The 27,238-nt window shown below is 40.0% G+C and overlaps 2 protein-coding genes across 3 annotated transcripts in view; both read right to left on the reverse strand.

Moving 5' to 3' along the window:
• Positions 1-7,194: 7,194 nt before the first annotated feature.
• LOC147248662 (periostin-like) lies at positions 7,195-23,945 on the reverse strand. Of its 2 annotated transcripts, XM_086226217.1 has the most exons (23): positions 23,753-23,945; positions 23,118-23,216; positions 18,685-18,749; positions 18,398-18,555; positions 18,160-18,324; positions 17,919-18,065; positions 17,362-17,503; positions 16,178-16,390; positions 15,948-16,082; positions 15,607-15,755; positions 15,107-15,243; positions 14,455-14,585; positions 14,242-14,372; positions 12,406-12,508; positions 12,252-12,319; positions 12,114-12,159; positions 11,999-12,034; positions 9,907-10,338; positions 9,780-9,815; positions 8,246-8,290; positions 7,990-8,076; positions 7,850-7,885; positions 7,195-7,764 (listed from the first exon to the last, which is right to left on the reverse strand). In XM_086226217.1, exons 1-23 carry the CDS (start codon positions 23,869-23,871, stop codon positions 7,709-7,711), a joined length of 2,736 nt encoding a protein of 911 aa, XP_086082343.1. In that variant the 5' UTR covers positions 23,872-23,945; the 3' UTR covers positions 7,195-7,708. The 2 variants fall into 2 exon arrangements, with proteins under 2 accessions (XP_086082343.1, XP_086082344.1); XM_086226218.1 differs by lacking the exon at positions 8,246-8,290.
• A 181-nt stretch (positions 23,946-24,126) lies between these two features.
• The window catches only part of LOC147248663 (short transient receptor potential channel 4-like), a 29,886-nt gene continuing 26,774 nt past the window's right edge, over positions 24,127-27,238 (reverse strand). The window contains exon 16 of the mRNA XM_086226081.1: positions 24,127-27,236. The gene's annotated coding sequence lies outside the window, so the exon portion shown is untranslated. The remainder of the gene's footprint in view (positions 27,237-27,238) is intronic.

Consider the following 27,238-nt stretch of genomic DNA (forward strand, 5'->3'; position numbering starts at 1 on the left):
CTGATATTACTAAAAGGAAATGCTCTTGGTTGTCATCTGTCTTAAAGTAATAAATGATCCGTATAAAAATCGTAACTACCGCAGCTTGTTTGAGGAATGAGACACTGTCAAAGTTCCAACACGACCATCCGTCCCTGGCTGGCTGCAGACTTTGCCGTCAGTAATGATGCATTCATTTTAAAGACATCTTGGCCTCACATGCCCGCATTCCAGTTCTTGACCAAATCCCAAAACTTGTAGAACAAATCCCTACAGTAGATGTGCTGGAAGCTTCAACGTTACAGCTGGCAGGGCTATGAGGCCAAATTTCCACTTGAGACTTGACGGTGTCCAAAACTAAGTTTGTTATCTATTCATGTAGATTGAACCATGTTAAGGAGAGATAAACATTCTCGGAGGGGTACTGGACATATCACATATGTTATGCAAAGACACTGAAATGTTTTCTGCTCAGGTGGTTCTGTGTGAGTTCATCACAATATCAAGAGCACGTAGATCACACCTGAGGCTACCGGGACACGATCAGTTTTCCGCAAAAGCTGAAAATAAATTACGTCCCGCTTGTTAATGTTTGTGTTCATATTTACCAGTATTGCATCACCCGCCACAGTCAAATCAATTCCAGTGAGAAGACGACTCCACATGACCATGGAAAATTCTATCATTTCAGAAAATGGGCCGTATTAAATCCGTCTCATGTTCTTCAACAGTCCTCAGACAGATGCCTTGAAACCATCTGAGGCTGGAGAGGAAAGTTCCTTCAAGTCAAAACAAAAGCACATATGAGTTTGATTCACGAGGGTCGTGAGCTTGTCTCCGTAAATCCAGCAACAAGCTAATTTACATTTCACTTGTCACTCGGTGATACACTGTTTGAGACTCCTGAGTGTACTGAGTTGTATAACATTTGGTAGTTTTGGGATTACTGTATTTGTTAAAGAAAATACTTTTTAAAAGTTTGGCGAGTCGATTGCATGCCTTCTTCTTTTTTTTTTAAACATTTATTGCACCAGTTATGCACAAACTTGTCCAACCTTTTATTTCTGTAATATGATGAAACCAAAACTGAACTTTATTCATCTTCACATTTCCAGACATAGGATCAGAAGTTGAAATATGACACGTCCTCACAGTTGATTGTACAACCATGAATGACTGAAGTGACCAACAAAGAAGAGACCAACGTAACTAAAGAGTAGGGCTTTATGCTTTCATGGTGCTTTCACATAGAACCTCGCTGCTTTGATAAACATCAGCCATCACCACAGAATTCACAGTGACCCGTATCATAAGAATTTGTAATTTGAAGGAACAGAAGGGATAGCAGCATTGCCTTGATTCATTTATAACCCTCCGACATCTGGATGAGGACCTTTGTTACTTTTCTCTCGCCTTCATTTCCTTTTCAAATTTTTTTTTTCTTTGAATCTAAACCATGGAGAGTTTTTGGTTAACGACAGGATTTTGGGTGCCACTCGACTAAAACAACGATTTGGCAACAAAAAAATAAATAAATAGGAGGAGCGGTTTCCATTCAAGGCAGAATGGAGAAATAAAACGGAAGAAATGAGGCGATTGTTTTTTTTAAGAATGAATCACACTATAATTACACGATGAAACAGGCGAAACAAAAAAAGAAAACATCCATTTTATGGAAACCTCTTAGTCTATATTTTGTTGATTCAACAACACACTCGCGTAAACAGAAACTGACGTTATCTCCACGTTGCAGTGCAGTTGTTGAAATACTCCACTGTGTTGCTGAAACATTCAAGTCTCCCTATACACAAGTCTAATTAAGGACAGCAGAGATTAAACTCTCTCTGTCGCTTTGGTTCTCCTTTTCTAAAATATTGTATTTCCCATTTCCTTATTTTACTGCCCTCAAGAGTCAAAGATTACACTTTAAACACTAAAAAAAACCCAACCCTTTTTCATTTCTGTTTTGCTGGTAAAAGATTAAATTCTATTTTTTTTCTTGAAAATGTTGTCTAAAAAAACAAGCTTATTCATCTCAACAAAACGTCTTAAGTGAGTTTGTCTTATCGGAGCCCTGAAGTGGCCACAGAGAGGGAAAAACTATATTTTGGGGCCAACAGATATACATTGTTGCCTCAATGTAATTGATTTTGCAGCCATGAGATATAAGTTTGCAAAATTAAATTATTTAATGGTGTTGAACAAGTTACATGGCAGGGTCTCAAAATGATTTCTCTCTCTCTCTCTCTCTCTCTCTCTCTCTCTCTCTCTCTCTATGCCCAGGAAATATAAAAAAGGGACATATTCTCTCTACGGTCTCTCCAGGGCTCTGTCGTCTTACAGTTAGTATAATGAGATTTTTTTTGTGAACTAGAAATTCGACAAATACTTTTCGAGTCCCCCCCCCCCCCCCCGAGTTATTATTAAAGTGAATCAATGTGTCTTATTGTGCAACTCTCACTTGGATTACCGTTCACTGTTTTCGTCCCGCGGGACCCCCCGCTTGTCCAGACACAGGGTCAGACACCCAAACATCTGTTACTGGCTTCATGCGTACATAAAACAGGTGTTGTGAACATCTCTTTCTCCTCACTGGTATCAGCGCCAATGAGAGAGAGAGACTTCCTCCTCTATGTTCTCCTTTCCTTTATCACTCCCTCTGTTTTCAGCTCTGCTTATTTCCCCGTCTGTCTCCCTTTCCCCCCCGTCTGAATTTGTGCCCGTTTCCGTGGCAAATCCTTCCTGTGGTCATGGTTATTGGATGATGTCACTGTTCATGTTCGGGGTTAAGGCTGCGCAACAGGGAAAGTAGATGCCTTCAAATCATTAAAGGATACCTTCACACGACAGAGAGATGCTAAATGTTTCTTCACCTCCTCCCACACTGTTTCGCTGGAATTTCTTTGGAAATTCTGTCCTGCACATAAACGTAGGAGGGCAGGCCTTGGTTACAGGCTGGTTCAAGCTCTCCTATGTTAGGTCTGGCAAATTTGTTTGCTCAGCTGAGGGAGATTTGGTTAGAAAGTTCCTCATCAAGACTGGAATAGCCAAAATCAGACCTGACTAGACCACCATCAACCGCCTGGAATGGAGGCTGCATCAGCCAGGGCTCTGCTGACACATTCACAGACATCAACGAACGGAGCTGTAATCAACATCATTTTTGGCTGGTGTATTGAAAGGAACATTCATGATTTATATTCAGTCACATTTAAATGGTACAAATACAGCTGTGTTGAAACGAGACATGACCATAATTTAATTTCTTAAATCTTGTATTTAATTCAGCTGCCTCTCTGTAATGCAGAGAAGTCCAAAATAGCGAGCACATGTTTTGTTGTGCTACTTTAATCGAATTTATCATAACACCAAAACTGCAAAAGAGGTAAAGTCTGATATCATTGGTAGTGACATATTGAAGTGGCTTGGAAATTCTTCTCTAATATTGGTAATCCTGGATGGCACTGGCCTCCGGCCTCTGCAAAGGCTGCTACTGCTCATTGGTATTGTCAGCTGGTTGTGATTAAGAATTAAGTGACAGACCACAGATGGAAGGCTATGTAAAACATTTGACTTGCTGTTTTGGTATAGTAACTTATGTCAAACATGTCTTTTTTATTATGAAGGTATTTGCTGTTTCTTTGATACATCTGAAAGTTACAGTAAAATAGTCTGTCAGTAATAAGTTCTCCTTTGAATGAAAGTACAGCAAAACATTCCCGATATTCCTGATACTATTAAAATTCCTCCTGACTTCATAAACCCCACATTGCTAACATGACCTATGAAGTCTTGTTTTCAGCTTATATGACTTATTTTTGTTGAAATTAAAAAGCCTTGAATACATTTGTCCATTGCATTTTAAAACCCAACACACTGACTTAAAAGTGATGGGGTTTTTCTGATCTTTTAGGCATGATGTGTATTTTGTGGTGAGAGAACACACAAATAAAAACACCTCAGATTATCCACGTGTCAGAGTGTAGGGCTGTTTAGTTGATTGTATATGGCATTTAAAACAAAGCCATTATGTTCAGGTGCAGGCCCGTAACTACCATTGAGGACACCGAGGTCATATCCTCTGTATTTTTTTCCATGTTTTCTTGTTTTTGTTTTTTTTTTTTACTCAGAAATGTTAAATAAATTTATGATTAAAAATCCTTCTGACTTTGATTGATTGGTGGAAAATTCAGCAGCTATTCTCATTTGTTTATTCTGAAAATCAAGTCCACATAAGACAATCTTTTTTATCATCACCATTTTCAAACGTAGCTGAGCTCTCCGACACTTGAAACATTGTATCACATGACGCAGCCTCGCGAAAGTCAGCTAAGCACCACGAGATACAGCCTACGTTCTCGTCAAACTCCGCGCGGTCAGTTTTTTTTTTTTTTTTGTCGGGGTAGAATTTGAAAATGGAAGCAAGATGAAGAAGTCTACTCTAAAACAAACGAAATTCAGCTTTGGAAAGCCAACAGGCCAGGGGAAAAGAAAGAGAGAAGGAGGTGAGTCGCTTTCGCTGGTGAGACGGTGCAGTATTTGGTTTTCCCTGTGTTTCCCCTGTAGCGATGTAACTCCCCTCTACGGGTGCCTCACCGTTCATACTATGTCCTTGCATGGCAGCTAGGGATGCTTGATCAATGATCATTATCATCAGTGCAGTTTTTAATTAGCATTTCAAGCAACAGTTGTTCAAGCAACAACCTTCTAGATAGGATTTCGTTTTCCAGTCGGCACAAAAATGCTTGGAGAGAAGGTCAAGGATTTTTAATCTCTCTCGATTTGATTTTGGCGCATTTCAGATTCAAAAATGGCTGGAGAGTCCTCGCAACCTGTTGTTTATGATGTTGTTACACACACACACACATACACACACACACACGCACATAAATAATCTACTTTTGTGATCACTCTGTTTTGGAATTGTTACAATAAACATGTTCACCTCCTTGATGGGCTTGTGATTTGAACTCTGTTTATTCACGTTTCCAAAATGTATGAAAAGTCACCAAATTACGATGTTTATTTGTCAAATAAGATGTATCGCAATATTTGACCTCGGTATTTGAAAAATCCTGGGTACGGCCCTGTTCAGGTGGTAGCACAAATCACCTGACTCACTTAAAATGTAATTCACTGAATGACTATCAATACAAAAATATATAAAAAGTAGTCCCATTAAACAAAATTATTGTCAAGTATGCAAGTATAATTTAAAACATAATTACAATGACATTACAAATGATACTAAAAGTGATAAATGTAATTTTCAGGATTAAATAGAATTAAAGGGATAGCCTTAGTCAGGATTGCATCATGGGGTAATTTGAATATTGAATATCCTGAGGCACTGTCAACTGATTCTAGATTAGCAATAATCTTTGAGTTGCTGCTGCTGTCGGGTTTTCTTTTACAGTCTCTGAAACTAATTCAATCATTTTTCTGAGGCACTGAAATTCATTCGAGTCAGATAATCTGATAATATCAGACAAAAATTGAATCCAAAGAGAATAAACTGAATCCCGTAATAACCATTTCTTCTACGCTGTTGTTACTTCATCACTGTGGACGGGCTGCAGGCTCCTAATGTGTGCATTTGAACATCAGCACACCTAGTAAGCTAATATTTGCTTCTTTTGTCACCTTGTCATCGATGCTCTTTGACATTGAGCTAGCAGCTTTGTAGACATAAACTGCCCTGTTACTATGGACCATTATAGTGATGTAGCAACACTAAAAGTCCTAGCTGTCTCATAATTTCTAAGACGCTGTCCCATGTTGGTTTGTTTCTCAGGCGGAACGTAGAATATTTCTCCAGGAAAATGTGAGTCGAGTACATGCACGCTTGCGTAATATTGCATGTGCTACAGAGAAAACGGTGCACGGTGTGACCATTCTCCAGATCTGTTTTTGTAGAAGGTGTTCTTCACATGCCCTGGTGTGTGGTGAGATAACCCACATTTCCTGGAGTAAACCATACGGAAATGAATGAGATCATGCAAGAGAATAATGTAACGTGACAATGATAAAGTGATAATTTTCGAAAAAAACAAATGGAATTTGTGGAAATTTTAAGTGCGTAATCATGTTTTAAAACCACAATAACTAACGGGAGAAAATCATTTCCGTTTGTGTTTGTACATCAAAGCAGCAATGTTCATTTAATACTGTACTGGCCATTGTTGAAGCGGCTGGGGACTGTGTGATGTCACAAAGCCTCTTTGATGTCAAACTGCTTTGATCACCACATTCATACAACCACTCAGAATCCTTCCAGCTGTCACCTCAGTCCTTAGACCTCTAGACATTTGTCCAATGTCATATAAACTATATAGTTCTAGATAAGATCCATTACATCATGCAGTCTTCATACACAGCCACTTTTGGCAAGAGGGGCCGCCAAAGTCATCATCGAAGCTCAAAGTAGCTGTTTTAAAGAGATACTTTACCCCAAAAATGTATTTTGCCTGTCAAGCATTCGCAAACAGGTGTTTTGAACCCACACAGATGTTTTTTCTCTCTTGCATCACTTCATTTTGACTCTAGAATGCAAAAAGAGCCATCCAGCTATACTAAGCTTGAAGCTGATGATGGCCAACACTGCCCAAAACTCTTCGTTAACAAAAAAGCGTATCATTGAGAATAATTCACTTTTTCTTTGTCCACCCATCAGCTCAGTATTCCACAAACACTGTGATTGGAGCAAAAACACAACCCAAAACACGATATAAGCCTTCTAGTGCAGTGCTACTGTGAATCGGCCTTGATGACCTTGTTCAACTGAATGTGCTAGCTGGTCTCACTCTGACTCGTTCCTAGAATGAGTGCCTGAGGGTTTGTGTTATTTAGCTCAAATGAAAGTGTAACTGGCTGTCTGAGCATATGGCTGGATAAAGGAGACACGCAGTATACTTGATAATCTGTTTGAGAGGTTGCACATGGATACAATTTTGATGTTGTTCGTACTGTAGTTAGCAGCTATGGGTCGCCCTTAGCTTCAAGCTAGACACATCTGTTCGTACTGGAAAGGTAAAACACACTATTTGGTTTTAGTATCACTGTGATATCAAAGAAATTTGACACAAATTAAAAGAGTGTTACTGCTGGATAGCTTACTTTACTATTAGCACCTTTAAGTAAGAAGAAACCATTTCTTTTCAGTTTTCATGCAAGTGCAGCAAAGTAGTAATAGAAATAAAATCACTGAAAACAGAATAAAAATGATCTTTTTTAATTACCATATTAAATTTACAGAGGAACGGTACAGCACCTAATTGTAGCAAAACACTCTTCCGTCTTTTGTATTCATTAAAATGCATTCATCGCACCAACCACAAGCACCATAAAAAGCAAAAAAACATCTTCCCAAACCATCCGTGTACAAAGTGACATGCTGTAAAAACTAAACCATTGAAAAAAAAAATCTGTCACTTGTCGAATATAACTCAGCCCTATCTACCTCACAGCAAATGTTCATATTTCCTCGTTTACTTACATTACATGAACGGTATTCTTATTTCATTGCATTGCTATTACGCATCATATCCATCACATACTTTACGATCCCGATGGAACAGTAAACAAGAATTCATATTGACGGCTTGCACATATCTAGATTGATCTGATCTCTCCCTGTTGGTCCACAGTTTTTGAATCCTCCAGCGCTCAACCAGGAGCACTGGACTGTCAGTCTCTACGGTGAGCCCGAAGACGTTTTCTTTAGTTGGATTCACTGCCTTGGCTTGTGGTGACGCCGGACCAATCGTGTCCTTCTCCTAACTCCTGCTGTAGAGGAAGATGACAACATGTCAGGAGAAGAAAGACCCAACCATGGCTAGTGGCACTTCTATAATCTCATCATTCTTCTTACCTGGAAATTTCTTGGCTGCAGCAAATCTTCCCCCCTCTGAGAAATGAAAAAAAAAAGAAAAAAGGAATCATTGCATTTAAGCACAAACAAATTTTTGAGTAAACAAAATCTGATCGAATCTGGAGTTACGTCAACTTCACCTTTGATGAGTTTAGTAATTCTCTCTGATTCCTCAGCAATCAGATTTGGGTTTCCATGAATGGTGGTGATCTTAGAGAAGTCCGGGCCTGAGTATTGAAAACAAAACCATCAGATCTAAAACGAGAAACAGTTTGCCTCTCACATGCAATCACACGTAAGCAGTTTTGAATTAATACTTGATTTCAAAATGTGATATATTCAAAGAGAACACTTCAAAGAAACCTGAAAAAAGAGAATGTTTATTTGAGACCCTACCCTCAATGATATGAGGCTCGATCGCCGTGGTGAGTCTGGCTCCACCTTCAGACCGGCAGCGGAAAAGGGTGTTGAAAGTCATTTAACGACTTAGCAACTGTACTGACTGACATACAGACAGACTGACAGGTACATACACCCCGTAAACACCTCCTCCGCCACCGCCAACACAAAGTTAAGCTTGTGCATGTGCAGTAGTTATGAACATACATACACACACACACACACACACACAATGCACAGGGTGCGAAGTACTTGTGTGCATGGGGACACTCAGCCAAGTAAAAAGCAAAGTCTTTGGCAAGCTGTGGGGATAAACAGATAAAGGGTCACCTGCACCCACACAAGCCATTGCGCCTCAATGATCTGAGTTGTTCTCCCCAAAAAAAGGCACATTATAATTAGCACGCTGCACACTGCTGACACATACAAAGCTATATTAGACCGCTGTATGAGTAATGCATAAGGAGGCGATTCTTCCCTTAGAGACAGGAATACAGAGAATAATGGATAAGAGGGAAAGACAAGCAGACATCCAAATCATGGTGCACCATGGATTGTAGATGTACAAAATCTTGTTTTGGCATCCTTTCATGTGGTAATGGGTGCCTAAAACATACAAAGGTCTGTAAGAATCAACTATTTTCCTCTTTAGCATCATTACCGAGTCTAAAAAAAGCATCATGAACCCGATTTGCTTGAAATATTGTGAATGGAAGCGATCCAAGCCATTTATTATTATTGTACTATACTATCCCAGTGTGAAACATATCCAGCTCTTCATTATTTTGGAGGATTTGTGATTCTGTCCAAACATTGCAGGAGCCAAAATGCTTCAGCTAGTAAACATTTATTGCAACTGGATTTCAATCCTTGGCCTTTACAACTGACTGGGATTAAAATGAAGAACTCATTTGCAAAAAAAAAAGAAGAAGAAGAAGAAGAAGAAGAAGAAAAAGATACTTTAAGAAAAAAACATACTCAAAATAGGCAACAAACAGGAAAAAAATGTCTAAATAAAATTGAAGAGAAAGAGTTCATGAATTTTAAGAAATTTTTAAATACAATATTTTACACAGTCATACAATACACTTCAGCAATAGAAAAGAAAATGTGTGTTTAGAACTTTTAAATCCAAACTTTCCCTATCTTTATCAGCAGCCAGTGTTGAGTTGAGTGTATTATGACCTGCTCCTCAGTCTCTGAATGTAATTCTTTTCACATGAGAGAATTTGAAGATGGTTCCCTCTGGCATATTTTGCAATTTGTGGCATTTTTGATAATAACTGAAACATTTCTAAAAGAATGAAAATTTGATTTATAAACAAATTTAAGTAAGAACTGGTGCACACCATGAAAACAACATGTCTGATGTCTTAACTGATGATCACCAAGTAAATAAGGAATGTAACGTGAAATTGAATTCACATTAGTGGATGATGCTAAGTTTAGTGTGAGCATGGATGCATTTGTTAAAAGAGCTGTTAGCATATGAACTACCATGCCCATCAGGGGAGCAGCTAGAGAAACTCACCTTCGATTATCTGTCCGTCTGGACCAACCTGTCCACCTGAAGCCAATAGAATACATCACACCATCATCAAATCTTCATCTATGTATCACTTGCATGCAATATCTGATTCAAAGGTTTAGGAACGTACTCTCAATAACTCTTGTAACCTTGGTAATTGTGGGATCTCCGTCGATGACCCTGGTTACCTTAGAAACAGAAGCCTCTCCCTCGATGACCCTGGTTACCTTAGTGACACCAGCATCTCCGTCAATGACCCGGGTTACTTTTGTGATCACCGGCTCCCCTTCAACTACCACCTGAGTGACGGTTGGTTCTGTGTCGATGACTCTTGTCACCTTGGTAATGGTTGGCTCCCCTTCAACTACCACGTGAGTGACGGTTGGTTCGGTGTCGATGACTCTTGTCACCTTGGTAATGGTTGGCTCCCCTTCAACTACCACGTGAGTGACGGTTGGCTCGGTGTCGATGACTCTTATTATTTTTGGGTCTTCTTCAATGACCCTGGTAACCTTGGTGATAGATGGTTCTCCTTCGATGGTCAGCTTTGGAAAACCAGGGCCTATGGAGAGGTGGGGCATGAGAACACCTCATGATAAACAAAGAGGTTCCTCATGTTCTCTCATACGGGTGAAAAGGAGGCGGTACAGTGCACAAGCATTTAATGGCTGATGTGTCAATGCAGTTTTGAAAACAAGGCTTTAATGACTGTTGCTTCACGAACTAGTTTTCTTATTGCGCTTTAAGCTTTTTCTCCAATTTATAATTTTGAGACATCTCCCACACAAAGGCATATTCTGCTGAAACTCGTTTGTGATTAGGTAATCAAAATTACAATAATTATCGAGTGTGTGACAGCATGAAGATCTCTTGGTTAAGAAACTTTAGTAGCGGTTTGACAGTTCTACAAGTTTCCTTTGCATAATCCTTTGACACTAGTTTATCTTCAGGATTGGAGGTCAGTCAGTATATTCCCATTTGGGAATTTATTGCTAGATAATCTGGAGAAACCTTATGACTCCCATTTAGAACCAGTAATTTCAGCGAGGGATGTTCTTTTACTTCTCTTATATTTGCTGCATTTTTGGTGTGTGACAGTATACGGGGCATAGACAGATAAAAGCTGACAGATGTGAGTTTGTAGGAGAGGTCTTCTAATCTTTGGCCTGACGTGACGTCCCCTGATACACGGTCTAATCTGGTAATCAGAACCAGACTCGTGTCCAACTGCCTGCAAGGCAATTTGGAGATAATTATGTTGTAATTTATACTAAAAACCACAGATCCCTTGCTTTGTAAACATATGCAATTACATGTAAAGTTACCTTCATGGTAAACACATATAATGATGTCATTTATATATAAATTTGTGTGTAAAATTCTGTCATGGTTTTATTATGGCATGTGTAATTCATTTACTCATTTTCGTCCTCTCAAAAGTCCTGTAAATGAAAAAATGTAGCGTCTTGCTATTTAATAGTGACATTTAAATTTAAGATGCTTGGAATTATTTGTTAGTTTTCGCACCGTGAGCCACTCTTCCTATTCAACACAAGGACATCATTTGTAGTATCACGATGCAGTTTCTTTACTGTTCTTGCCGTACCTCTTTTTGATCCAGGGCATAATAACAGTAAGTTAAAGACTTTATTTCACTCTTTCTGTTTAAAAGATAACAAACCTTTGGCAAGTGGACCTATAAAACAAAGTGATTCTTATTCATGGGCACAGTCAGAGACTAGAGCGCAGAGTTATTATTCCTTCACACACACCCCTATAAATTTAATTCCCTGCAGTCCTGACCTCCACGAAACTTAGTCTATGAAATATATCTAACCACCTTTGAACAATTGGACTCCTGTTGCTCAATATATCACAGCCTGCGCCCATCCGTGAGGAAGAGCACTGAGCTGAGCCCAGCTGAATGAAGAGCATCCAAGAGCCTTCTACGGTCTCTGCCTCTGTTCTACTTTGACAGTTTAATTACCTCGTCCCCCCCAAAGGACATGATTCAACATGCTGAGAGATCCAAGTGGACTTAAGCAACAGTGGATAATCGGGACCATCACAGAAGCGAGAATGGAGCAGTGATATGCATGTAATATGGCTGACAGGTGTGTCTCAATTTGAATATTAACCATTTTAAAGTCAGTCGGAAATTTCACCATCACAACTAATATAAGTGTTAATTAATCACGACGGTAGGAGTGGTTTTTTTTTACCTTGTCCGATATACTCTGTGGTTGTGATGGTCCTCTCTGTGGAGCAGCAAAGGAAGTTTTTAGTTGCTGCAGATGCAATAATAGTTATACCTCATGCAACAAAAGAGACACTTACTGATGAAGGTGAGAGGGATCTCAGCAAACGAAAACCCAGAAACAAACTAAAGATGAAAAAAATCATAAAAGAAAAAGAGGTTTCTCTCATGCAAAGTTGATGATTAATGATCTCCATGTGTGATTTCTTCTTCTCTACCTTTATCTGGATGTACTTAATTAACTTCCTCAGGAGGACCAGGAGGTCCTGGCGACCAACGGGAAGGTCTGTAAGAAATATGCAAAGTAATATAATACAGCTAAGTACGTAGCGCACATCATATGAATGTCTGGGTGTTGTATGATGTTCTCACCTCCAGGATAGAGAACATTCTTCACTACATGGATAACTCCATTGGTTGCCATCAGGTCACTGTCTGGCACATCCACAGAGTTCACGTGAATGCTGCTGTTAACCTGGGAAAGCGGAGACAAACTTCTGCTCAAGGCTGTCGGTAAGCAGGATTTTGAGTCATGCCTGAAGATACTGCAACCAGAGAAATACACTCAGATGTTTCTGCTCCCTAAAACCCTTTCAGTTTTGATATGAGGAGCGGGGAGATCTGGAAAAAACATTCCTGATTCCTTTCTTGCAACAATAATGGATGTGACACTTTTTCACTGTTTGAGTTAATACTGTACAGTTTCATTTCTGTTAAAGTGTCAGAGGGCCTTTTTTTTCATATTTCTTTTTTTTTTAATGTGGGTGAAAGATATCTGATAAGTGTGCAGCTGCTCCTCCTTTTTTCCTTATCAGCAAGCATCTCCCGGAATGAACAATTTTCCTGGGAACTAAAAAGAATCAACATCTTAGAAACTCCCATGTCATTCAAACTTTGTGATAATTTTTTACGAGTGTATAACTTTACCCCCGACCCCTGATGTTTGCGTAGTGTTAAGTCGTAAGCAAGGGACCTCAGTTGACTTTGTCTGTTGTATTCAACAGAAATTTCCCTTCTCCTACGTCCCTTCCTCCCCTCCCACAGCCCGGTTTTAAAATTGCAACCACTGCGCCTTTCCATGAATCACTGTCCCCTCCTTTTTTTCTTTTTTTTCCCTTAGTCTGTTCTCCTGTCAGGGTATTATTTCAAACAAGCTTTCCTGTGTCCACTAAGGAAGTCCAAAAGGCCTGATATGAGACAGTGGCTGGAAATAACTTGATGGCAGAGGGAGATTGAGCGCATATTTAGGTAATGGGTGAAATGATGACAAAGCCCCACAGGCATGAGCAAGGCAGAGAAAAATGTTCGGTGGAATTACTGACAGAGATTCAGTACTGTAGAATGGGAGGTGGTAGCAGTGGGCGTTGATAGAAATGACAGGAAGCCAGTTTTTTTTTTCTTTTGGCCTTTCTCCAGTGGCCTTGAAGTAATGGATTAACACTGGCTCTTTGATACCACTGTGTAAAAGAGAAAGACTGGGTTGGTGTCTCGCAGTGGAGATGCAGAAAAGACTGTGTCTTCATGGGTAGCGAAGAGGTTATTAATGCTGCTTTAATAAGCTCCCTTGAAACTAAAAATCACCCTTGATAACTCAAAGCTAATGGCAACTTATGGCTTTACAACAGCTACAGGCAAAAAAATAACAAAACAAAAACAAAACAACAAATGAAAAACTGTCTAACATGGCCTTTTCATTGACTGTTATAGTCCACATCTTCTTTATCCAACCCTCAGTAATCCACATCTCCTTGTTTGAGTGAAAAATAACCAACCACAACCCCTCTGGTCCAGCACTATCGCGAACTGGTATGGGTGAGAAGGTACAGACCTACAATATACAGACAACAAACAGGAAGGGGTTGTTGTTTTTTGCACAAATCAAAGTATTCATGAATTACAGAATAAGATGTGGATTACACTGATGATGCACTTGAAAGTTTGGAAACAAACTCCCAAAATTTGTTGGACTTCTTTTGCTGCTATTTGTAGTTGGTGTCCATTAGCTTCATGCTAAATGGCATACAGTGGTATCACGAGAGGCTCCCTCTGACATCACCTATTCTTTAGTTGCCATCAGTCTGTCTTTTCTTTTGACCTACAAATGAAACCCTTACTAAAACTGTAAAGGCGTGTGACTCATAATCTGAGTTGTCAATCACTTGGCTTAATCTAGTCCTGTTACATCATAGGATGGTTGGCGGCACATACAAACATCACTTGTAGGTTGTTGCCCTGCAGTGTCCTCAGCAAATTGGTGACTCCTCCTTCTAGCCCTCCGTTGATAAAGATGCCATTACTGAAGTGGTAAAGCAGAATGGTCCTCAGAGAATTCATATCACCTGTCAGTGACAACAAAACATCATTTATTACTTGAACGAATTTGAAAGTAATGTATATGGATGATTTTGAGGGAGTACCCACTTTTGAGGAGCGCAATGTCCTCTTTAGTGAGGTCAGCGAAGGCATCGTCTGTTGGTGCAAAGATGGTGTAGGCGCCTTCTTGCTTCAACAGATCAGTCAGCTCTGCAGTCTCCATTAGTGACAGGAAAATCCTGCATTTATTGGAAAGTGAACAAGAGAAACAAATGAAAATGAACCGCTTACATGGCCAAGCTACTAAGTGACACGAGGCAAAAATGAAGGAGAAATTAGATTAAAGTTTGGGGTTAGAAATGGTAATTTGAAAATGAAATATTTGCTTGTGTTAAAAATCTCATGCCATCGATGATATCACACAAGGGATTCATTGACCCAGCAACGGTGCTGTGTGGTGCATTCATTTCAACAGATTTATTCTTTAGTCTTTGAATTCTAGCCAGTTATGACCTAAGGATACCCAAGAGGGAAAAAAAGGAGCACTATGATTTAGTGTGTTTTCTGGATGGTTTGTTGATATTGCAAATTTTAGACAGTTACAAAAATGATTTCACACAAAAAAATGTTCATCAGTTCGAGGAAAGAGTTGTTATTTCTGCAGGGAAAAAAATGCAATGTGTTATGCATCAGCTTCAAGAATCATGGATCAAAACTGTGATTATTAATAAACGCATCATTCAAAGGGAGATATTCTCACTTGAACCGGCCATCAGCAATCAGGAGCTCGTAGCTTGTTTTCTCCGCTGGTTTGATGAGGGTCTTTGTCAGATGGAGGGCGCCGTTGCTTCCTTCTTTACTGCCACGCACCATACAGGCATTTTCTATGCATACAGCCTAACACAATCAGAGTAGCGTTACAGATCTGAATCATCTGGTAACTATTGGGCTGATGAGAGAGGGGTTGTCACACAGTTCCATTTGATTGTGAAAAAAAATCCAAGCCAGATTCTGAAATCTAAACAAGCAGGGTAGAAAGACAGATTGTCTGCCAAATGCTGGACCAATTAGCTCTTTATCGCATTTGTTTACATCTGAGGACAGCTAAACCATGTAAACGTGACTTTAAGATGTCTAAAATGGAAGTTGTCAACTTTCCTTAACATCTTATTTATTTCTCCTATATTTCTTCCTGACTCTATTATGCAAATAAACGACACAGGAAAAAAAAACCCTCAACTAACAAGCAGACACACTCACAGTGCGGTAAATGAAGACTCTGAGCAGTTTGCCAGCCAGCGTTTCCAGCAGCTGTCCGTTATAGAGCTCACTCAGTGTAACTTTCAGCTTCAAAATGTGGTTTTCCAAAATGATTCTCAGCAGATTTTGGTCAATTGACATCACTTCATCTGACAAACACAAGGAAAAAGGCAAATTTATTGTTACAATTTCAATATTAGCATGACAAATATGACAAATGATGCTGTAGCCTGTGTTTGAGTTACAGCTGCATGTTTTAACTGTGACTTTTCTTTCATGTCTTGCAGAGAGCTTCACTGACACTGCGCAACTGTAAAGGCTTGTTTCAGGGATGAACTCACCAGTGAAGGCAGAGTTGACAGGAGCAAGGAGAGTGTATTCTGTTTTGGGACGCATGGCAGCAGCTAAGCCGAGTTCAGACACCATATCGCTGAAAGTGCTCTGGGAGTCTCCGATCAACTCAGTCACTTCCTTGGCTGATAGGAATCATATAAACAGACAGATTATGCTGCTAAATGATTCAAAGCAACCTGATAGAGGAAACCTTTGATGATGATTGAAGTTGTTTTACCTGAGTCAGGCACAAGCACTTGGTCGATGAGGTGGATGACGCCGTTGGTGGCAATTATGTCCTTCTTCAGCACCATCTTGATGCCGTTGACCGTCAGACTGTCGCCGTTACAGCCGATCTCTATGCTGCTACCCTCCGCTGTCTCATACACCGAGCCTGCCATGATGGCCTCTGAACACTGGACGCTGTTCAGCAGGTGGTAGTTCACCAGGGCTGGGAGGGAAAAAGCAGGTTTACCATTGTATTACTCACACACAGACCCACAAGTATTCTGTCCGCTCTCCTCCAAGAAATATTTAGACACGTCTTTCAACGTTTAGATATTGGATTACACCTCTGACTGTGTCAAACTGTCAAATGAAGCAAGAAAAGCTAAGCCTGCATGAGCAAAACCATACAGGCTTGATTAAAAAAAATGAATAATGCATCCAAACCCACAAAAATGCAAATGATTGTTTGCCAAATGCCTGAGAATTATTTGACGCTACATAGTGTTCAGAGGGGAAGCTCCATGGATATTACTGGCTGGCTGGAGACTACAACTGTAGAAACACAAGTCTTCCTCATTCAGTGTGTTTGTGGGTGAATCTGGATACTCTAGGTCTGAGCTATCCAAGTTCAGATATAGTACCAGTCCTGAATTTGTGGAGGAGTTTAGTTTGAGTAGCTTAGTTTTTTATTTGACATCTACCCATTTGTTCCATTCAAGTGTCAGAAAAGTAAAAAAATTATGAACTGGGCCCAAAAATATTTGACTTGTTCCAGTTTTGAAGAAGAATGACATTAGCTGCAGTTGCCGAATAGCTGCAACGTAATTGTAGTAGCCAATTGTCAATTTCCATTCACTAAAAGTGTTTTTGTACGTGTGTGTGTGCGTGTGTGCGTGTGCAAAATGATCCTTTGCAGAAGTTTCAGTTTCACTTTCTGTACTTGCATAGTAGAACCGCATGTTCTGACATCTGCTCCGATACTTATCTAAGCATCATTTCTCCATATCAGATATCGAAGATGTCCAAACGACAGACGTCACATTTGATCAACTTTTAGTTAACAGACTTCAGCGCTAATAGCTCCTTTCTCTAGTTGCAGCCATAGGGTTTTTAATTTGCGTGCTTCTTCACACCAAAGTCAACCAAATGATGGTATACTTGTAATTGATGTCATGGAGGTGTGTCACCATGTACCTGCAATAACAGCCTTGTCTTTCATGATGCGCTCCAGGTAGCCTGCCCCCAATTTATTGAAGGCTTCATTAGTGGGTGCAAACAGAGTGAATTGACCAGGCTGGTCCAGCTTGTCCATCATACCAGAAGCCAATGCTGCAGCCTGGTAAATAAGACGAATCCAAACCAAATGTCAGTGATCGTAAACATTAAAGCGATGTTATCTAAAAAAAGTGTATTTTCCTTTTCAGGTACTCACAATGACATTGTTTTTACTGCTGCATCACTTTTTTGAGAATCCAGAAAGTAGGAAATGCCAGTCACGTATATTTAACTTGAAGCTAACAGCGCTTCCTTTTGACTACAAACAACAGCAAAACCATCCAAAAAATGTCCCTTTGAGAAGTCTTTGTGAACTCAAGACATGTTTTTTGGTACAAAATACTTTAAGGTTGATACTTCTCCAGAATTAATAGTTCATATTTCCCTCAATCAAATTCTTTAACGTACTTTGCTCTACAAGGACATTCATCTGTATGTATAATGATGCATGATCACAAGTGCAATGTTTTACATACACTGAAGGAGGAGAGGTCATCATCAACATCCAGGATTTCCTTGATGGTGTTGCCAACAGGGCTGATGACCCGGTCCACTACATGCACCACACCGTTTGTGGCTACCTGGTTACCCAGAATGATCCTGGCACAATTCACTGTCACCACCTTATGGAGGAAATTTAACCAAAAGTCATAAGTGGAGTCAAAAATACCTTTAAAATGATTTATTTTTATGATTTTTATAACATGTAAAACTGACCCCGTTTGAGTAGTGGTTTATGAAGAGCCCCTGGTTAATGTACATGGAGGGGACAGACATGCCGTTCTTCATGTCTTTAGTCAGTAGACGACGGTTCACCATATGGAAGTGGAGAGTGTTGTACAACTCAATGTTCACGTTGCTCTCCAGTGCTGAACGCACAGCCTGGAACAAATTGTGATATTAGTTAACCATCTGTGAGTAATAAAAACACTTCTTTGTTTAAAAGTCAACTCACTGGGTCCAACAGATCCCAGGCATCATTGCTGGGTGCAAACATAGTGAAGGAGCCTCTGCCTTCGATCTCCTCTCTCAGCTTGGAAAAGTCAGAGTATTGCTGTGTGGTTGTAGCCCCTACAAGCCCCAGTGTGCCGTACACGTGGTCGATGGGAGCCACTGATGAGGGAGAGCAAAATTGCTTAGACTAGTTTATACCTGCAGCCAACTATGATTAAAAACAGTTTTATTTACCCTCACAAAGTTGCTATAGAGATTATTAGAACAGAGGTGATGTAAGCTTCCTACCTGCAGGGCATCCTCTCATACCCTCCAGCTTCATGTAGCCAGGACAACACTCATATATAACCATGCTGCCAAAAACACACAGTAGATGATGTTAGAACACACACACACACACACACGCACACACACACTTTTACATCACGTTTTACACAATGCTGCAGAAATTGTACCCATCAAATAAGAATAATAATCAAATAAGAATAATAATCAATAAATAATTGATCAGATCACATTTGAAAATAAAAGCATAAAAGTACGTAAAGACAAACACAAGAAAAAACACTATTAACATGAGTGTAGTTCATTAAAGGCTTCCACAAGAAAGCTGGCAGAATGCATCTCCCAGCAGGCCAATCGCAGACAAAACCTGGAAAAAGAGTCAGGAGAGCACGACCCAAGTAACAGGCTTTAAGTGAACCATCAGTTCCAACAGTTCATGCAAAAGCAATAAACCTCCTTCAGAGAAGATCGAGAATAAAGAAAAAAATAAAATTAAAAAAAAGCCTAGAGAGATGTAGAAATGAGTCATGTAGGAGCAGCAGGTCCAGCACAGACTGAGATCAGACATATTTTTGTTGAAAGAACATTGAAAGAATATGGGCATTAACAATGAGATCAGTAAAAGCCTCGCATTTGGTTTTCTCTCTTCAGAAATAGTGTTGAATAAAACATGTGAAAGAGCACTTCAATGGGCTGTCACGTTAGCCAACGTAGAAACTTCCCTGAAGCTCATGACTGCCACATTTCCAAAGAAAACAGCTCTTTGGTATATATTCATCTGTAGGTAGCATGACCCCTGCTTCTCCCTCCACCTGCAACCTTGATACACAATCAACTTTCTGTGTGCATTTTTTGGGGGGGAGTGGGATTTTAGGTAGGTGGAAGGAGAAGCTTATTAGAAATTGTGAAAACAGAAGTCAAAGAAGTAGAAACATCCTGGCAGGAAGCTGAGAGGGCCTGCTAACACCACAAGAGTCATGATGTCGCCAGTACAGTTTCTTTAAAAGAATCTAGGTTCATTTGCGGGTGGAATTATGTTTTCCATGTCCATAATAAATTAAATATCATCAGAAGAGACATTTAATTGAGATTAATCCGGAATTAACACAACATCTTCCAAGATGCAAAAATTAGCGGTGAATCCAAGCGTCCAAAGTTGATTCAGTCATGATCCACCAGAGAAACACTTCCTGAGTGCTGGAACTAGTTTAATTGAGCTTCATCAGGCTTTCCAGTGGGAGCTTTACTGTATTTGCTAACGAGGATTTGCTGAAAGACCTTTGTTCAGAGCTGGAGCCTGCTTTCTATTTTCACATGGAAATGGAGTGTTTCTATATGATCTGGGTTTTCTCAATACTCGCTTTCTCCCTCAACTGAGTCACATTCTGGCGAGCTTCTCTTATCCACTTCAATAATTTTTTTGTTAGGGCCTGAGCCAGAAGGTACTTCAGGCGAAGACCCTATTATGTTTTTTATTAATACCTTTTGCCCAGGAGGTGATGTTTCCAGTCATGTTTGTTTGACTGTCAGCAGTTTTTGCAAAAACTATGAGGCTGTTTTGGGGTTTTTTGGACTTGGTGGTGGGGTATAGTATGGGTCAAGGAGGAATTCATTTGGTGCAGTTTTGTCATAGCGCCACCTGTTGGTGATAGGAAATGATGTTTGAGTGTGGACTGTTGGTGAGAATATTGTAAATTTCTGTGCACTCCATAACTATTCAACAATATTGCAAATTTTAATTGAATTGTCAGGAATCCATTCATGAAACACAGCTCTAAATGTCTTTAGGAGCCCGACTCCATGTGTTGACACTAATTGTTCTACAGTAACGAATACATGAGCATCCATGCACAGCTGGCGATCAGGAAGGTATGAAATCACTGCTCCCCCGCTGAGCTCTGATGGGATAATAGATGCACAGGAGACCAGAGACAAAACAAGCGACAAGGCTCTGGCAGTGTTGCTGCATGCGGCTCCATGTGGCTTCCAGATGAGCAGATGTGTAAACGCAGGGCACACACACACACATGCGCACGCACACACACGCGCGCACACACACACACACACGTCTCCATCGCCATGGAGGACTCATTTCCTATCAATCTATAAAACCACCCTATTAAATTTTAGTGATTTTTGTCAAGAGAATCGTCCCCATAAGAGAGGCCAGGCCTGTAATATATTCCCACATCGTTAGTTACACCCCCCAGCACACACACACACACACACACACACACACACACACACACACACACAGAGTATTCGGGTGGGGTTGTCTGTCAACAGATAGCGTCACAGTTTTTTTTTTAAGTTATTAAACTTAAACTCAGTTTAAGGTCAAGCATATCTGAAATAACAAAACAACTCATTTACTGTGCTAAATTTGAATCATTTGCCTTCTGCTCCGTTTTTGTTGCATCTGTCACCCAGAAACTGATCCAGTGAAGAAAATTACTTCCACCTGAACCTCCTGCAAGACTTTTGTGGAAATGAAGAATTAAGAACTCCCCATGGTATCAATTAACTCCAGAGTAAATCATCAGTAAAACACTGTAATTACTTAGTAAAGAGATAATTTCTCAAAGATTCAGCCCAGGCGTTTCTTCAACTACTGATACTCACTCAACTAGGTGCTGATAGTGTCCAGTGGAACACCGTGACACTAATGGAATATTGTGATATTAACAATAGAATCAAAAACACATTCTTTATCATTCAGCCACAACGAATCCAGCTCAGAAACTACTGGGGGATTTCCTTCAGGCCTGCTTGACAACATCCCCGCTGTGATTGAGGAGAGGCAGATGCTTGATTGATACGGTTTTGTTTAGAATGGAAGTTTTCTCCCTTATTCAATTACTTCTATTCAAATTCATTCACAAATAATTCTATGTAAAATGCTTGCTGCTGTATATGTAAAGTACGTGTATTTTGTTTCTTTATCCAGTCAATATGTAGCGAAATGAGGATGAATACAGGATTGTTTTCTCTAGAAGTCATTTGTTTCTCTTAACTTTAGTCACTTCAGTTTGAATTTACCACTTTGTCTTTCATCTTCTGTGTTTCGCACAAAAAAAAGGATTGATAAAGATGACAGTATAAGTCTACTTTACTAAAGGATTAATTAAATGTGTTACGTGCCATCATTTGCTTCCTGATGTCTGCGCTAACGCTGCTCTCGCGTCCTCATCTGTAATTGCAGGGTAATTCCATGTTATAACAGCACAGTCACTCATTGTGCCATGTTAAGAGAAAAATCCCTCACTTTCAGACTCTCTTTTATCTATTTTCTCTCCCATCCTTTCTTTATCAGACACATGAGAGCAGGTGTTCCAGCTGAATGCATCTTTTCATTTTCCCTCTTTGCTTGTCACCAACACAGCTCCAGCCAAGCCTTACACTCCATCTACGCCTCGGCGGCGATATTCCATATCTCCAACCCTGATGTTCCACCACATCATATGATGCAATACCTTCACAACACGCCCTTTTAATGTCAGTCCGCCCTCAAAATAGTCCACGTCATTACCTAAAGCTATTCTATTGTTGTATGTGGTCTTATTCAACCCGCAACAACACAACTTTGTTGAATATCAGTGAAATCTTTAACAGCGATCACCTCTGCTCTCAGGTCAACAAAGTGAAACACTTTAAAACGATGTTATCCGCTGATTTTTACAGGTCACTCACAGAGTAATTTGCCTCAAAACACAGTTAATGTTAAAACTCCTTGAGACATACACATACAGTTAAAACCTAGAAAAAGAAATCAATAACTGGTCAAATTTCCACTCTGAGAGCAAATACGTTTTTTTTTTTTGGCTTTGGTGAACATCTGAAATATGTCCAGGGGAGGCTGGGCATCTGTCACTGTTGATTTGATGTTAACAACATCAACAAGACCACAAAGGAGTAAACCTGTGACCTGCGGGCTCCACTACATGCCCAGACTTAATGATGAGAGGTGGGAGGGGGTGAGGGCGTGAGGATGGAGACAGAATGTTATACCACACAGTCTGAAATCTGGCGATGAAGAGGACAAATAAAGTATGTTTCTCTTTTTGAAAAATAAGAATGAAACGCTGCATGAAAGCCAGCCCCCGTTCTTTGTTTTTTTTCCTTTGGTTTATTGATGAGCATGGAGAGAGGAAGGTGAGACAGCGGTGCGGTCAGGTGAGAAAGAGCCTGAGGGTCCAGACATACTCCAGCTGACCTCTGCTGCTTGACATAACTAAGAGGTGACAGCTGAGGGTAGGAAATGACGGAGCGAAAGGTTGATTTCATTGACCCTCTACTTTCAGGAAAGTCGTCTTTCCCGTTGTATCCGTGCAGGATGCAGAAAACGGGACAAGTTGATTTCAGAGTGAATATAATAAATACAGTTTCAAAAAAAAGTTTAGTTATTTCATCCATTTAACCCATTGGTAAAAACTTACGCCTGCTTGCCACAGATGGTGCCTTTGTACCAGTTCCTACATGTGCTAAAATATTTCTTCTTGGTCTCCAGGACCTTCTGCAGCGCGCACATGTTGGGTCTATGCATTGGGAGACAAAGAAAGTGAGAAGCAGGATTATTTAGGAGGGATGGGTTGGGCAGGAAGTTGGAACAGTAAATGGAAAGATGAGGAGTAGCAGGTAAATTGAGAGGTAACACAAAACATGATTTTTTTTAAACAATCTAGTCCTTTGTTTTATTACACAAAACTTGTCTAATACAGATGATAATAATACCGTTTGCAAAGATCAAACTAATCTATGTTTTAAATGTCAAATTTAGTAGCAAAATGTTGAAATCCTTTTTATGAGAGTAAAATAATGTGAAGAAGAAACAAGAATCCTCTGATTATATGTCAGTTTTAAATCATGCAGGGTCATAATAGACACTTAATAGAGGTCACGTTGTCACAACTCATGTTCTCACAACTGTACACTTAATTATAAAAACACCAGTCATCTGCTAATTAGAAGAAGAAAACATCACATTTCTCAAAATGATGCTTTCGTTTAGACACTGTTTGCACCCCCCTCTCCCACAGCCCACCCCCCTCCGTCCCACCTCCATGTTGCTTACCCTTGATCCCTAGCTCTTATGCGGCTGTGGGTGACGATCTTGTCATAAGCAGAAGAATCCACGCTCCCTAAAGAGCAGAGTGCCAGCAGCACTACACTTGCTACCACTAGTGGATGCATCCTCTGTCCTGCAAAGGCTCAAACACACACAAACCTGACCCCCCCTTGAAATTGCACACAGGAGATGTGGGAGTCGTTCTGAGTCAGGGAGCTTTTATACCGACAAGTCTAGCACACACCCATTGCCAACCCACCCACCCTGACTCCCCCACTGTCTCCTCCATATCATTACATCCATTGCACACACCCCTTCTCTTCAGCGCTGACTCAAGGTTATTGCCCCCCACCCCCACCTCCCTCACGTTGTTTTGCATGAATTTCTTTACCACCATCTCATCCCAGAGCACCCAGGACACCCTGTAAATGCACACAGCTCAACACTCAATAAAGACACCTCCAAGAGTCCTTCAAGAGTACAATATACTGCTATAAGTATCAGTAGAATACAGAGAAAACTCTTTCATGTTTGAGAGAGGAACAAAGAAGCTGACACAAAAGAAGGGAATTATATCTTCATAGGCTGTTAGCACACAAAACACCAGCATAAAAATATCTGTTGAATTGATAAAAGAGGTTTTAAACAAGTCTGAAACTCCATGATGAATCTGTGTGGATCAAACATTTAAATGTTGCCTGACAGAAGCTTGACTGCCTTTTCATCATGCGTTCCTCCGGGATGCTGCTCTCCTCCTCATTACTTTACAATGTGGATTAATCATATCCACTTGCATTCCCTCCCCTAAACTCCCATCTGTGCACCTCCAACTTCCCTCCAAACCTCCCTGCTGTCATGTTCATCAGCTCAACTCTTCCACACTCCCAACTTTTCCAAACAGCTGTCTCCCTCTCCCAAGTCGCAGCCAGATCTGATACACTGTCGGGAGAGATTCATCATCAAACGGGGTCCACGGCTGTCACACAGGCCTTGGATGATGGTGATTAATTGCAGCGAGAACTAAATCGTATGTTTTGTTCCACAAATATGTTAACAGAGAGCGTGTATCCAAATATACAGTATGTTCTGTTGCTTATGTAATAAAGCCTATGCATATAAAGTAAGGATGAGATCATGGAGATTTACTGGATTTTCCTATGTTAAAAAGAAATTAAATTACTTCTGAAGAGTGGAATAAAGTTATGAGATTCTTTATGTTATTGAATGATAAATCAAGACAATGCCACCGATTTATTCACCCTTGATGAACTGAAATGACCTCTCTGATTCCAGCTGGACACAGGAGGAGGCAGAGCAGTCTCCGACTCAACTTCCTCCCTTTAGAGCCAACTTCCTGTCTGTGATAGTGTCTTAGCCTGCCAGCTAAATAAATGGCCAAAGACACATATATAAAGCTCTGCCTGCAATTTTCAGTAATTAAAACCTACTGAGCTATTTGTCTCCTGCTTGAGGCTCTACAAAGTTCCTAACAACTGTACAGTACACACACAAAAACACACACCAATATTGGGGTGTGTACTTTGAGTTTGTTTGTTTTTTCATCTGGGAATATTTGCTTCAAAATTCTGTTTTTGACAGGATGCTTTTATTTTGTGGGGGTTCTAAAAATCTTGGTTGAGAAGACCGATTATATTTGAACCAATATTCAACAACATCTTTGAAACTTTACACAAACTTTATTTGAAATGATTCACCTCCATTAAAGCTTGTGGCTGATGTCTGTCAGTGTTATAGGAACATTCCTGCTAGGTAACCACTACATCCCCTTGACCCCTAAGTTACTGACACAGGTTTCGTACTCATTCACAGAGTTGTCCCAGATCAATTCCATTCTACAGTACAATGATATCTCCCCCTAGTGGCAAAATACTGCGAGTACTGACACCTCGGCAAGGATATTACATGTCGAGATCAAGTCTGCATTTTAAACACTTTTGTAAATACTTTTGTATCTTTTGCAGACTTGCAACATGTAACAAAAAACACATAGGAATAAAAGAATATGTGAGTTACAATAAAGAGAGCGTGTGTGAATTTGTGTGTGCACGTGTACATCCTTCAGCAAGGTTTTCCTAAGCAGGCTATATTTGCATCACTGTAGGATTAAACTCAGGGGTTATACATCATCTACACATGTACAAAAAAAACAAAAGAACTGAATAGTTGACAGTAGGTCCAAATAGCTGTAAATTCCTGAAATTAGACGCTCAATACTAATATTATATATCCATAAATTCATTTTTAAACTCAACTTTATTGAATTTTATTTTTCACATCATTTATGTGACAATATAAAGTATATAATTTTTTAAATGTTCGTCTGAAAGTGTTCAACTAGTCAGTTCATTCATACCTTACGTGTAAAGGTATTTTAGATGACGTTTCATGCCAACAATCGTGCAAAGTTGGAATACTTGTGCAATTGTGTGATTGCAAGGTTTGTGCACCTCATCTCGATCTTCTTTAACCATCCCACGAGCGTTCCAGCAGCACACTGCAGTCATCTGATCATGCAACACAAGTTTCATCATCTGTTGCATATTTCATGTTGTCGTCACTCACTTGGTCACTTGTTTGCCGTTTGACAGTACATGCCACTCAGACCTACAAGGGAGACTGTGACGAAAACAACTAAAAGAAAAATTGCCTCAGTAAAAGTAAAAATAAAGACAATAAACTCATGGGTTTGCCTTACATCATTCCTCTATTGCAACTTGGTCTAGGTCACATATTTATCATGAAATTTTAAGAGGTACCAACTGCTGAATGTAGCTGGAAGAAAGATTTGGCAAAGGGGGACAAAACCTGAAGCAAAAGGATTATTCAGTGAAAAAAGATTGGATTTTGTAAAGGGTGAATGCATAAATACCTGCCAAGCTGATGCTGTGTTTAACGAAAATGTAAATTTGATAGTTTTATGAAGCGATAAGGACTAAAATGTTGTCCAACTTATACCAATATCAAAAAGGGGAACTTGCATGTTAAGACTAAGGAAGAATTTTCATTTCAAATCAATTAAATCCAGTCAACAACATGCATGTTAGTTCCATATTGTAGGTCCAGATTCTCAGTGTAAGTTTCAGGGTTACACACTGATAGGTCAGTCTTAGAGGGGTCTTACCTGCTGTGTATTCATAGTATTTGAAGTTTTAACATGTACCTGATGTTTGATGTAACTGTTGCTACTGGTTTTAAAAGGGTGAAGTGACGTGACACCAACAGCCACAAGCAGTTAACATAAACCAGTTCACCAGCCCCATAAAACCTAGTAGAATAGTTAAGGCACTGAACACCAGAACCGAACAACATCCATCTCGTCCACGTCTGCCTTACATCACTGCAGGTTTGTCAGCACATCCACTGATTCTTCACCTAAGAGACACCAACTCCGAACAATCAATTGCGACTTGCAGTGGATTGCAGCATCAGGTCACACGGTGGTTGTGTACCGGAGCAGACACGAGAAAATCT

Source organism: Aulostomus chinensis, chromosome 15, assembly GCF_037954235.1.
Source record: "Aulostomus chinensis isolate RoL2024-O1b breed Wild chromosome 15, RoL_Achi_v1.0, whole genome shotgun sequence".
Classification (NCBI taxonomy): Eukaryota; Metazoa; Chordata; class Actinopteri; order Syngnathiformes; family Aulostomidae; genus Aulostomus; species Aulostomus chinensis.

Coding starts and splice junctions, on each gene's coding strand:
- LOC147248662 (XM_086226217.1), bottom strand. CDS start 23,871: ATGCATCCACTAGTGGTAGCAAGTGTAGTGCTGCTGGCACTCTGCTCT. Junction 14,373..14,454: donor GGACATTGCGCTCCTCAAAA/GTGGGTACTCCC, acceptor TGTCACTGACAG/GTGATATGAATTCTCTGAGG. Junction 12,035..12,113: donor GATCCCTCTCACCTTCATCA/GTAAGTGTCTCT, acceptor GCTGCTCCACAG/AGAGGACCATCACAACCACA.